This window comes from Micrasema longulum, unplaced genomic scaffold, assembly GCF_059751315.1.
Source record: "Micrasema longulum isolate JH-2025_06_02 unplaced genomic scaffold, ASM5975131v1 h1tg001144l, whole genome shotgun sequence".
NCBI lineage: Eukaryota > Metazoa > Arthropoda > Insecta > Trichoptera > Brachycentridae > Micrasema > Micrasema longulum.
The window spans coordinates 954-14,881 of NW_028278332.1; the positions used below are offsets into that span (position 1 = coordinate 954).

General features: G+C 32.8%; 2 protein-coding genes across 2 annotated transcripts; one reads left to right on the forward strand and one right to left on the reverse strand.

The window, feature by feature from the left end:
* Window positions 1-3,476: 3,476 nt before the first annotated feature.
* hoip (NHP2-like protein 1 hoip) lies at window positions 3,477-4,272 on the forward strand. Its single transcript, XM_088233738.1, has 2 exons — window positions 3,477-3,687; window positions 3,764-4,272. The coding sequence occupies exons 1-2, from the start codon at window positions 3,685-3,687 to the stop codon at window positions 4,142-4,144; spliced, it is 384 nt and encodes a 127-aa protein (XP_088089864.1). The 5' UTR covers window positions 3,477-3,684; the 3' UTR covers window positions 4,145-4,272.
* Window positions 4,273-5,805: 1,533 nt separating this feature from the next.
* Alg1 (ALG1, chitobiosyldiphosphodolichol beta-mannosyltransferase) lies at window positions 5,806-12,487 on the reverse strand. The gene is made up of 4 exons (XM_088233737.1): window positions 11,763-12,487; window positions 10,069-10,349; window positions 8,547-8,835; window positions 5,806-6,123 (listed from the first exon to the last, which is right to left on the reverse strand). Exons 1-4 carry the CDS (start codon window positions 12,296-12,298, stop codon window positions 5,913-5,915), a joined length of 1,317 nt encoding a protein of 438 aa, XP_088089863.1. The 5' UTR covers window positions 12,299-12,487; the 3' UTR covers window positions 5,806-5,912.
* Between the last annotated feature and the right edge of the window lie 1,441 nt (window positions 12,488-13,928).

Here is a 13,928-nt window from a genome sequence, read left to right on the forward strand (position 1 = left end):
ATAAATAATCAAAATTACGGTTTATTTTTGCCAAGAAAGTCAGATGTGATGTCAGATGATGTGATGACAAATAACTCATGTCAATTGACTGGAGATCAGAGTCCGGTGCATTCTTTTGTCTCTCAGCTCTGAAACAAATAAATAAAACTGTTTTATGACTTATCAGCTTTTCGACTAGCGGGATTTCTCATGGTAAAAAGTATCCAATATTCAAATCAAAATTTGTTGCAAGAGAGGGAAAACATTTTGGGAAGGAAATATGGAAGTTTAGGTATTTACTGGGCTTATATACTGTCATTGGCTGGTTAAAGTGGCCACTTTACAAACTGTGTAACATTAAGCCTATGTTTAAAGATCTTCATTTCCTCAACTCTTCCATCTGTTAACTTTTGTGAAGTATAAGAGCCTCTAAGGTATTGGTTTATTTTATCGATATATTATCAACAGCCTTTTCGTTCTGTAAATAAAACATAATTCAATCAATTCAATTCAATAATAGTATAATGTTTGTGGTATTTAATAATTAATCAGTTTAAACTATTGTAAGCACTATGTAGTGGATGAGATATTAATATCATACTTACTTTTAAAGAGCTCTTGAAAAGACGGTTTTGTCAAGTGACAGTGCAACAAAAACTCATTTTTAATGTTTTTTCCTCAGTGGCATATCATAACCCAGATAGCAGTGAAACTTGGTACAAACTTGATTTAAGATTGATGGAAGGTTGAAAAGGCAAAATTGACGCGACAAATTTTCATCAAAAGTTGCTGGAATATTGTTTTTACAAATTTGAAGAGACAAGTTTTGACAAAACTTGCTGGAATCTTGTTATGTTAAGAATGGTATTTCAGAATCCGAAAGTCAGATAGTGATGATCAACACATTGCCATATACATCAAAATATAGAGAGAATTCCTTTTTTTTATTTTTTTATATTTAAACTGTTATATTTAATCCCAGGACTTTTCTACAAGGCCGATTTTTTTTTGGCACCACAACAGGCCGCGAGGCCCAATTACAGTGGTGAATTACACCACGGTACGCCCAGTCTTAAGAAAATCACATTTAATTTTTGTGTTCTCACCAGGAATCGAACCCAGAACCTTCCATGTGTGAGCCAAATGTCTTCACCACTACACCACGGAGGCCGCCGAGTTAAATTGGTGCATGACAAATATCCAAAAAAGTGGTTAATTCCAAACAACATTCAGATTGGTAATACTATCAAAGTCATAGAAAAATGATATATTTCACATTTCACCATTTTTGTTCGGGGGGTTTCTTTCATGTTTCATGTCATTTTTAATGCGCGGTTCTATAATTACGCATTTGTCATTGGAAGTTTTACCGGCGATTTTACAACTTTTAAAAATTAAATGTGATTTTTCTTAAGGCTGGGTGTACCGTGTCTTAATTCACCACCATAATTGGGCCTCACGGCCTGTTGTGGTGCTAAAAAAAATCGGTCTGGTAGAAAAGTCCTGGGATTAAATATAACAGTTTAAATAAAAAATGGAATTCTCTCCATATTTTTTTTTATGGCAATGTGTTGATCATCACTATATGACTTTCGGATTCTGAAATACCATTTTTGACATAACAAGATTCCAGCAAGTTTTGTCAAAATTTGTCTCTTCAAATTTGACAAAACAATATTCCAGCAACTTTTGATAAAAACTTGTCGCGTCAAAGCATCCCCAAAGAGCTGAATATTGATATTAAAACCATTTTGGACTATTTGCAGAAGGCTGGATTTAAAAAAAAGCTCGATGTTTGGGTGCCACTCGAGCTGATGCAAAAAAACTCATGGACTTAATTTCCTTAACATTGAGACAGGTCCCCTGGTTAGTAACGTGGACTTACGGATCAGAAGTCTGAGGTTCGAACCCCTCTCTACTACAACTTGATTTCCATTTTCTAATAGTGAGCTATTTACAACTCGTTAAAAATGGCCCTAACTTTGAAATGCTAATAATATTGGTAATATATAACTAGACGAATGACAATTATAATAATCTAAATATTTACATTATTGTTTTTTTATCAGTTGTTAATATATTATTTTTATCATTCTCATTTTACATACAGGGTGGTCTTTAAACCCTGTCACATCCGAAACCACAATGATCAGTATGAGCAAGAAGACATATTGGCACATTAAAATATTTTTTAAGAACGACTAAAATCTTAAAAAATAAAATATAGATAAAAATTAATGGTACTTAATTTTATTTGGTAGATTACTAGTACTTAATTTAACTCGGAAGAGTCTTAAATACATAAAATAAAGTAATATGCTAATTAAAAATACTTAACTTCAATATCAATACATAGATGGCGCTCCAACACGCTAGTGAATGGTTTCTCATTTAATAAGATATATACAAAAATCAAAATGTTACCTGTGTCGATATTCGCTAATAAGCGGAATGGGGAATGTTGTAAAAACGTAAAGTGGCCACTTAACCCAGCCAATGACAGGTCATAAGCCCTGTAAACGCTCGAATATCCATAATACTGAATTTGAAAAAATTCTACCTCATCTCTGTAGGGATATTAATAAAAAATAAATACCTACTCCCCCTCGGGAGAAATCCAGATTTGTGTATGTACAAAAATACACATACCAAAAAATAATGTTGTGTAAAAATTAATGGTTGCTTTCTTCTGCAGGGGAGAAACGAGGAGGGGTGAGGAGGAGTCTGAACTGCACGATTGCACCCCTCTTGCTTCTCCCCTGTTGAAGTAAGCAACCATTTGTTTTTTTTAAATATTTCATTTTTGAAAATTTTCTTCCTTTTAAATATTTTTTTTAATATGCTAATATGTTTTCTTGCCTATACTGATCATCGTGGTTTCAGATGTGACAGGGTTTAAAGAACACCTTGTATTTGTTAACATGCTAATTATGCGAGTAAAAATTATTGCTTTATTTGATTGATGTTTTAATTTTTGGCAAAATTCATCTCCAGAATCCCATGTGCAAAATGTTAACTATTTAAAAAAAAATTGATTACATTTCTTTCGGATGCCATTTAGTGATAATTTTCCTGAGATTTTTGAGAATTCGAAGTGAACATCCCATATCAGATTGACTATCCCCTATCTCTATTTAAAAAATTAGCGTGTAAATTTTAATTCGAGGCTTTTCGAAAATAATTATTTAAAAAAATAGACTTACGTGATGTCTAAAGTATGCATAAATAATATTTACGTATTGTTGTTACCTCTCTAGAATAATATGCTAATGTGTAGGGGGTTTAATTCAATCGTATTTTTTATAGATAGTGATTAATATTTAAATAGAACCCTTCATAAAGATAAATAGGATATTATTTGTGGGGATGATTGTAAATTGCACTGCCCGACTAATCAAAATGGGATAAAAAAAAGAAGAAACTCCATAGACTAATATACGAAAAAAATATCAGTTCCTTTTTTCATATGACAACACTTACTATTACTGGCAGCCCCACATTGACATTACTTCGGCACGCGTGGTCTCATACCGTCGCATTTGTTCATATCACATTGATAGTTTTGTAGGTTATAAACAAAAAATCTGTAAGTAAAACTTACTGTGTGAGGTACGTTGATTAGTGTCTGTTAGCTGTAAAACTTTGAAGTTCTACCCCTCAGTGAAGCGAAGAATATCGCCGAGAGGTTGATATAAAACAAGAAATATGGTAATCTTGCATTTTATGAACTCATTTTCTCCTGAAGTCGTTTTGTAAATTGGCTAACACGTGTTTTATTTTTCAGACTGAAGAAGTAAATCCCAAGGCATATCCCCTTGCAGACGCGACTTTGACGTCTAAAATTCTGAATCTGGTTCAACAGGCTATGAACTACAAGCAAATAAGAAAGGGGGCAAACGAAGCTACTAAAACGCTGAACAGAGGCTTGTCTGAATTCATCGTAATGGCTGCTGACGCTGAACCCCTCGAGATATTATTACATCTTCCATTGCTATGCGAAGATAAAAATGTACCTTATGTGTTTTTGCGGTCCAAGCAAGCTTTGGGTCGGGCGTGTGGAGTTTCTCGACCTATCATAGCGTGCTCGGTCACAGTGAATGAAGGATCTCAATTAAAACCGCAAATTCAGAACATTCAACAAGAAATCGAAAAGTTGTTGGTGTAATAGTTGTAAACATAATGTTAAGTACAAAGGTCCTGTGATTCAAAATAACCATTATTTGCTGGATCTGCAATGGTCTGCTATTGCTATATTAATGTGTATTTTCAAATAAAAAGTTAAATAATACAAAATGTTTTCTTATTTACTATGCCTCTTGTGTTTTAACATCTTTATTTTATCCTAAATGGTGAATAAATGCAAGCCACAAGATTCAGACAGTGATGTTGCAGCAATAGACATGTACTGGATTTTATCCAGATTAAGATATTCCAGCATAGATTGAGAACACTTGAGAAGAGCATCCCATACACTAGCCCACTGCAGGTGGAATGGGCCAGCTGGCAGAACTTGTTTTCAGAGCTTCGGTTCTAAGTGCTTGCCTATTTTTTTTCCGAAATTGTTTTGATATTTTTAATTATGATTTATGTTTTGTTCACCAGAATTAAAAAAATATAGAGTGAATACAGAAATTTAAAATAAGCAATGAGTTTACTTCTCCTTTAATGTCTGTGCACTTCACCTACATTGGGCCCATATTGCAAAGTATTATAGATTTACACCAGTGAACATGGTGGCCTCAAATAATATACTTGATAGCTTGTTATTTTTTTAACCAACATTACTTTTTAGATGAGTAAATAAATTAATAATTTTGGTTGAAAATTAAGGGCATGTTACTCAGTTGGTCGAAATATAGCACATTACCGAAAAAATAATATTACTGTTTCAATCTAATTATCAGATAACATTAATTTTGTTCTGTGTAATACATAAATAAATAAATAAAGTTTTTTTGCAGCACAGCAGGTCCAATAACATTGATAAATTGCAGTACTGAACATCCAAGCTCGAGGAAAATCACATTTCATTTCATCAGGAATCGAACCTGGAACCTCCATGATGAGTCATAGCACCATAGGGGCTGCTTCATATTAAGTAGATAATTTGTTAAAAACTACAAAATACCGCTTTCTGAACAGAACTGTTCTATTATCAAGATGTACAAATAAATAAATTCATATTCGAAGCACTTACTTTCTGGTTATCATTATTTAAAATAAAAGCAATTAGTCACATATTATTTGATTACTGGCCAGTTTAAAGAGTTCCGCGAGTTTGGCAGCTTAAACAGAAAATAAATTCCTGAAGAACGATGTGGTGTGTCAAGGAATCGACAGTGTTCTCTTCTGAGAAGAACAAAGCAAGATGTTTTGGTGTGCAAAATATTCCTAGATCAATAAAAAATTCTCAGATACTGGACTTCAATTATTATTGGATTTTGGGTAATTATTTTTGCATTTTTATTTTAAAGAGGCCAGAGCCCCATTAAAAATGATGCAACACATGTAAAATAAAATAAAGACCTTCCCATGATACTATTTTCATACTTATTTTTACAATTTGCATCAATCATAGTTGTCCCAGAATTATTATACTATTACCATCACACCATTTCTCCGTAGGGGTAGACAGAGAGGATGGACTGCCACACACATCTATCCTGGCATACATTCCTAGCTTTTTCTACATATTATCATACATGCCCTTCGGTTCTGCCTGCTTTTGACATGACCAGACTTAATATTTTGGTTTATCTGATCATGCCACGTCTTTTTTGGTCGTCCTCCAAAAAACACGCAAGGAAGTCTTTGAAATACATGATAAACCTTTTGAAAATATTTTTTTTTTTTACATAAATATAACATACATTTTTGTCATATTGTATTGATTGCAATAAAAAAAATTGTATTAATAATCAAGTATTAAAATATTACAAAAAAAGTGATTTAGCACGGAGTTCCCAATTGCTTTCCCATGTTTGGTTGAAAAATGTACTGATGTTCTCTTTATATTTCTTCACAATTTTATTTTGTTCAGCATTGTTTGGAAATCCCTTGAACCATTTTCTTATGTAATGAGCCAACTCCTCTGAGTTTTCAAATGTGTGACCATTCTCTCCATCTCTTACAAGTTCTTCCAAGCTGAAATATGATAAAAAAAAATATTATTTGACAATACAGAAATACTAGTTGCCTTTTAAAATAAAGTAATGATATTAGTTGGCGACGAGAAATTTACTACTGTGTGTAAATATTTGTACAAAAGAGAGAAAAGCTTTTGTGCCAAGCTAAAAATATAATAAATTATGACATTTTCACATTTCTTCTATTGAGATATTTATCTCCTATAGGATTTAGGAGGGTGGGAGTATTTGTCTATCTCGTGGTGTTATGGTCAGCGAGTTTGCCTACCATGCAAAAGGTCTTATGTTCCACGTGAAATATTTATTTGAAATGTTGTTTTTTAGACTATAATATTTCATAGACCCAGGAATGGCATCTGAAGCGTAAGACTGATCATTTTACCTCTATGTGACTGTTGGGGCCAAAACTAAATTTATCAATATTTCGTTTATAAATAATATATTTGTAAAGATCGCATTCAAATCACTAACAACTTCGTTCCAAAGATTTGGCAGGTTAAAATAATGCTTTACAAAGAACGCTTTATTGGTTAATTTTGTCTACGGACTAGCAATTTTGGATGTTATTGTTCTGCTTTGCAACAAGTTCATTTCTTTAAGTGTCGTATATCGTGAATTATTGTTTTATGCCCTTTTAAATGTTGTCTACTGAAGTTGAGATATTTATTTTACTGTGTATACTTTGTACCCTTGTATTTTTTTATATAATATTTCAAAGAACCGGACATTTGTCCTATACTGAAGTATTAAGATCCTAGTTTAATTTATTGTTTTTGTCCTGGGATGTCACATAATTTAATTTATCGAGGAAGAGAAATTTTGTAATTGTTTGAAAAGGTCTTAGAAATATTTTGTTTGGCACTAATATATCAGCGTTATTTTTTGTAGAATGTAATCGAAATAGGTTTTGGAAAGCTTGTAAGAGAGAAACAAGCTTTAGTCTTCTTCTTGAAGTCTGCAAGTGCGCTTGTAGAGTTGCTGACGGAAAGTCAGACCATAGCAGGCGAGGAGTGTACGCATTCTCGAGTGTTACGTGTATTAGGTAAATGTGGTTCCCTACGTAATAATTTAAAGAAACTGCGATTTTCTTTAAGAACAGTTGCAATAATTGTTATTTCTGTGATATTGATTAGTGAGCCTCTAGAGACCAGGACGGAAGGTCCTAAGTGACAGGCGAGGCTTGTACGCATCCTCGAGTGTTACGAGTTGCGAGTGTGAGGGTGTGATTACCCTGTGGTTTTGTTTGAGCTGACTGTTTTCTGTTGTAATTTATGTGACATTGCGGAATTTAGAAAATAAATAATATTTTGAAGAAGCTGTGTGTCTTTTTCCTCGTTCGCATGCCACCCAAGATTGGCGAGAGCGTCAAAGCGAGAACGCTGCACCAGCTGGCGCGAACAGTGACAAAAAAATAATCAAGATACGCTGTGATAAGTATACCACTGCAATGCCCTATCCTATATACCATTAGGTGTGGAAAGGGAATTATGATTATGATTGGATTTGAGCTGACAATCTAAAAGTTATTACCAAGTATATAAATTGTTGGCCTTGTAGTGTAATGGTTAGCGCATTTGCCTTCCATGCAACAGGTCTCAAGTTCGATTCCCGACATGGTTGATACGAAATATTTATTTATAAAAAAAAATTACACTAGAATATTTCATAGTCCCAGACTGGTACCTGAAGCGTAAGACTGATCATCTTACTTTCATGTAACAAAAATGATCAAGATACGCTCCAATGGGTGTACCGATGCAGTGCCCTATGCACCATTAGGTGTGGAAACGGAATGATGATATACATTTTTATCATTATACACTTTAATTTATTTATTCTTTTACAATTTTTGTATTTATTTTTTAGATCAAAGATAATGTTCCCTCAATGGGGCTTCCCATGTCCAGGGAAACATTATAAGTAGTTATATACAAAATAGTGAATTGAAATGGGAATGGGCAGGCCATGTTGCAAGATAGGGAACAGAAGATTGAGCACCCAGAGTTGTAAAATAGGGACTGTGGGATAATAAAGGAGCAGTAGGACAGCCCCAGAAAAGATGGGCTGACAATATTATCCCTGTGGCACATTGGTCGCAGGAAGAAAATGGGCAAGAAAATCACAAAACAAAGAAGATTGGAAAACATTAAAAGAGGCCTATATCCAGCAGTGAAGAGATGACTGATGAAAAAAAAAAGTTTCAACGCTAGTCTCTTTGGCTAAGTGCAAAAAACACTGTTAATCTTAAAGTCAATAAGATTTCAAAAACATAAAAGCCCAGTAAAGATACAGTATATATTTGACAATAAGGATTTGGACAACATATTGTTGAAAAAGTGTTCAATAATGCAATGCATTCATCCATCAATGATTAATCTATACTATCAATAATTTATGTTTTTTGAAATTCTGCTTACTTACCAATGATATTGAAATGCACAAACTGGCAAACCAGATCCAAACATATCAACGACTTTCATAGGAAGGTCTAATCCTGATGAACTCGTATGAAGGCAAACTCCAAGATCTGCACTGGCAACCATAGTTGGATAATCATCAGCTTCCAACCATGGTGTGACAATTTGAACATTTGTCAATTGCTTTTCAACAATCAAGTTCAAATAATGATCTTTCATTGGACCTTTGCCAGTAATAACACAAATCAGCTTTGGTAGAGAATCAATGTTCTTTATGGATGCTTGATCATAATCTAAAAAAAAATTTTTTTTAAGAAAATGATGTTAGAAAATTTAAGTAAACATACCACAAAATGAAAAATATTTTTGATACGCAAAATATTTTTTAAGTACCTACATATTGAAAAAAAAAAACAAAGAGATAACAAAATGTGCCCTCAATAACTATCGCATTTACCTTTCATAAATTTTCATTTAATAAAAACAAAAAACAGCCACTGTCCATTTGTCAGCAGTTAATGTGTAAACTATGGGATGCAGGCCTGACTTGGAAGGATAGGGAGAAGAAGGATTTAGATAATGATACACATTTTAATAAATATTTATTCAATTTGTTGATTTTTGTGAAAGTAAAAGCTAAAGATTTTTTTTTTCTTAATCTTAATAAACACCCTAGAGCGAGGATATTCAACCTTTTTTTTTCGGGCCACATACATATGTTTGCTAAGTCACGCGGGCTGCAATATTTTACTGATAGGGAAAAACAGTATTGGTTTGAACTGTTTCATTCGAAATAAGGGCGCTACCATTTGATAGAACAACAAACATATTTTTTTAATAAAACAGAATGATGCTATCCACATACCAGCCAATACTAGATCAGACAACAGCATATTTTCTAATATGATTTTATTTATACCTCAAAATACAATAACGAAAAAACAAAACTTAAACCTGTGTCTCCAAGCGTTTATTTAAAAATAAGTGTGATTTTTAATAGGGATATTTTTTTTACTATTTAAGACAAAGATTCTCTTAAGCTTGTTTGAAACAACTAACACTAAACAAATAAAAGCATTACGAGTTCAATACCCGAGTTAAGCGCGAGGCCCAGAAAGGGAAGGTAAATGCCGCCGGCGTCAGTTCTAGCGATGATTGTACGACCGATGATTGTTCGTGCCTATCTCAAGATATTCAAATCTTGGAATACAAGATTTGTTTAAAATCACATTTCTGATAATAAATGTGTTTCGGGCCGCACATAAAAGCTTGGCAGGCCGCATGTGGCCCGCAGGTTGATGGCTTCCCTAAATGTTTAAATGATATCTGAAAGTATTTGAACACACTCAAAATATTGTCAATTATTTTGATATTGCTAAATAATGAATTATGAATCAAAAATGTTTGCGGGAACAACAACAAGAATCAACTTTTTTCAGTTGTTTACTTCACATCCGACACGACAAAGTTACTACGTAATTTAAAAAAATAGATTTATATTATTGATAGCAAGAAAAATATTTTACTTCCTAAAGCATCAAGAAGAATCTGGAAGTCTTCATCAGGAGTCCAACTTGTGCTACTAAACAGTACACCAGGTCTCGGGTCTCTGTGCTTTACCTCCACCCCATCCCAATCAGTTAGAATTGTCGAAATATGACTGGTGACTTGAGTATTATTTAGATATGATTTCGCCGAAACAGCAAATTCAGGATACTGAACACTTATCTTGCTTATAAAGTCATGTTTTTCATTTTCTGTTATCGGATGGAATATACCAGCAGGTCTATCATAGAGAACTTTGGCACTGAAACAGATTAATTTATTTGACCAACAAAACATATAAATTATATGGTATAGAAAGAACAACAGCAATATTTATCAGGGGAGTGTGTTTTATTTGTAAAAATTATATCAAATTTTTATTTGAGAGATTCTTCTTCAGCCTTGTTCTTTCCACTGCGGGATATAGGCCTCTTTTAAATGTTTCCACTCCTTTCTATCCTCAATTGTCAGATTAGGAAATCTTACATTGACAAGGTGACTTTGTGGTCAAAAGTATGAAGAGCTTTTTTAAAAATTAAAAACATGTAAAATCTAAGAGCCTGAAATTGATCTATTTTAAAAGGGTTAGTGGTATATTTACTTCATTTTGTGCGGCACCATATATATGAGCAAACATTTTATTCAGCACAAAAGAAGTTATTATGCTGATGGAGCCATGGTAAATATCGCTGCCTCAGTTTCACAGGGAAACAACTAGAAATTGGTGCAACAGAGATATAGCCTGTCAAAGGATTGGCCTATTTTGTCATTACAATATTAATGTATAAAAAATCGATTTTGTATATTTTTTTCATTAAAATACCTTTTAAATTTGTGCTGGAATTGTATTTACTCAAATTTATTTTAAAAAAAAAAACCTAGTTTTTTTGGGCTATTTTTGACATGTTTCTGTGTGGACATTAGAATTGTGAGTGATAAATGTATCTTTGCTCTATTTCAAACGGAAACAAGTCTGAAATTGTCATATTTGCGTTAGACATCGATTTAAGTCGAAAAGCCGATATTCTTCCAATCCCACTCGGAAAAAACTAAATAAAGGCTATATTCTCTTTATAAAGACTATTTTTCTTTCGATCAAACTTATATATTCTACACAGCATCATTTCGACATGTTTCTGTGTGGAAATTAGAATGGTGAGTGATAAATGTATATTTGTTCTATTCCATAGAGCAACAAGTCTGAAATAATAATATCCACTTATTTTATTCAAATGTTTTTAATGAATTTGATCATTATTTTGAATGGTATTTGTTACAAGTACATTCATTTAACATTTTGACATTAATTATATTTGAAAATATATATATTTTACAATGAGAGGTGATCTCTTATTATTTGAATGTGTACAAATGAATACTTAGAGACAAATTAATTACCCGTGCTGGTCTAATAACAACATTATTGATATCTCAATAGAGATGCTCTGGAAACAAATATGAGTTATCAAGGCATTTACAGGGCTTCTTACCAGAATAATAATACCAACCGTGATTACCTTATAATAGCGATATGATTCAATGTGTGGTGAAATTAATTCAACGAATATGGAAGTAGTTTTGACATGTAAATTGAGCTATAAGACTTAAATAATATGAATGAACTAGGTTACACATTTTATATGATAACTAAAGTTATTTATGTAAAGAAACTCACACAATATTTTTGTACAGTAAGTCCCTTTTCATGGCATTAGTTACACACAAATTAGCATGTGCTTTAGCACCGAAGAAAAACTCTATTTTTTTCGCCACTTTTACAATGAAATGATCTTCACTGTGTGATAATGCCATTATACTAAACGCATAGTTGTGCCAATCAATAATAAATTTTGCCCGAACCACGAGACAATAAAACCAGCAGATAAACAGTGTTGGTATTGCTGGAGGGTTTTGGCAAAGAACAAAATCACTTCGTTTTTTTAAAAATAATGCCATCATAAGACTTATTGTTTGCCAAAAAGTTTTTAAAATATAATTTAACATTTTATATTTTTGGAATTCAGGAATTGATGCAATATTCGTAATCTTAATGTATTTATTGGCGATTACTTCTGGTAATGGTTTGGAACCTGAGTATCCTATAAGATCAACATCAAATTTACAACGAGCAAGAGATAATGCATGGTACTGCATCCTCGGGCTTCTTCCGATATCACCCAACACAACCACACATACATTTTTATTGTGCATCTTAAATTATAGCTGGTAATAATCAGAATTTTAGCTAAGACGTATGGCAAAATTCAGATTTTTTTAAGAAACGAAATTCTCAGTATTCTATACAGATTATTTAGTCTTCATTCTGTAATACAAAACTTGCAACTCGCAACTTGCAACCTCTAACCGGTACCCACGTATGAGGTCGAGGTGACAGGTCTGTCAAAATTGTTTATATTTGCATAGAAAACGTAAAGCGTTCCGTTACTAGTAGAGAACGATGAAGAAAACGGGCATTCGAGAAAACAAAATCAAAAAGTCATAAGCTTCACGAATAACTAATACTCAAAATGTCCTCATCTCTGCTGTACCTAATGTAATATATCAATCAATTTATCAATGCATAGAAAATAAGAGGCCGGGGTCCAATTTAAAAAAAAAAACATGATTATACCGCATTCTAAAGGGAAAACTAAAATAATATTTATTAGTATTGTATTGATACGAGCTATACATACGTGTCCAAAACGTAAATTTTAAAACCTTTTTTCCCGTAAAATAAGCAGGTATTTTCATAATTCATACTAGGTAACCTTAGTAAGTTTGACGTATCTTCTCTTTATGTCAATGGTACGAATATCCAATACAGGAAATCTATTTAAAACATCTAGGAGTACTAATGAATGAACATCTATGCAGCTGAAAAATATTTTTCAGTCTACACTCACTTAGAAGGTTGCAAAAATTCTTATCCATTTAAGGGGAGACACACACATCGACTACTTGATATTTCTCGATTTGGCGATCTAGAGGCAAAAAATATAAGCTTTCGGAATCAACTAAAAAATAAAACCATTTAATGCTCATTCTAGTTTGGCTGTGTTTTCAAAGATGTCTCCGATGTCACCACTGAGGTCACGATGGAGAAGTACCATTTACCGTGCTGGACAAACAAAACATGGTAACCCATTTTTTTCAAAAAACCTTTTTAAAAAAAAATCTCGAATAAACCGAACACAAGATAATTACCAGTTCACCGAATGTTTTCCAAGCTTAAACGTAAGATAAAAGCATCCAAGACATGTTTGTGTGTTAGAAATATACCAAAAAACATTAATAAAGTTACATAATACATATCTCACTGCACATGTCATAAAGTGACATTATTGAATAATTTTATTTTTGGTGAATTAAAAAAAAAATGTTTTTCGTTGCTAGAATTTTATCACTTTATGCGCTTTGTAGCGGCAAGACGTTTGATAATATTAGCCTTTATTTTACGTAAATTCATTAACTAAATCTATTCTTCCACTCCTTCCATTGAATAATAAAACTTCCAGCTAAAAAATAATGTGTAGTGTAATAACAAAGACGGGCATCTGTCGATTTATCGTGTAAATGAATTTAAGCTAGCATAACTGTTTTTGACTGAGGTAAGTAGTCTGTGGCAAATTTTTTGCTTTTGCGCAAAATAATTCTTTTACATAATGAAACCAAGCTGATTTGGTATTTTTATGTCACAATCAGCGATGACAGATTATTAGCCACGTGACCCAAATGCCGGCCTTTTATTGGTTGATTAACAGATGAGTGATTTTTTAATAGATCTCCGGTTTTGAAGTCAACGTCGATTTTCGATAACGTTTTTTCTCCGTGCTTGTCA

Bases quoted from the DNA above. Each gene is read 5' to 3' on its own strand.
- Alg1 (XM_088233737.1), bottom strand. From the start codon at position 12,298: ATGCACAATAAAAATGTATGTGTGGTTGTGTTGGGTGATATCGGAAGA. The intron at 10,350-11,762 runs GTGAGTTTCTTT...AATCTGTTTCAG, and splicing joins TTACTGTACAAAAATATTGT to TGCCAAAGTTCTCTATGATA. The intron at 6,124-8,546 runs GTAAGTAAGCAG...ATCATATTTCAG, and splicing joins TGTGCATTTCAATATCATTG to CTTGGAAGAACTTGTAAGAG.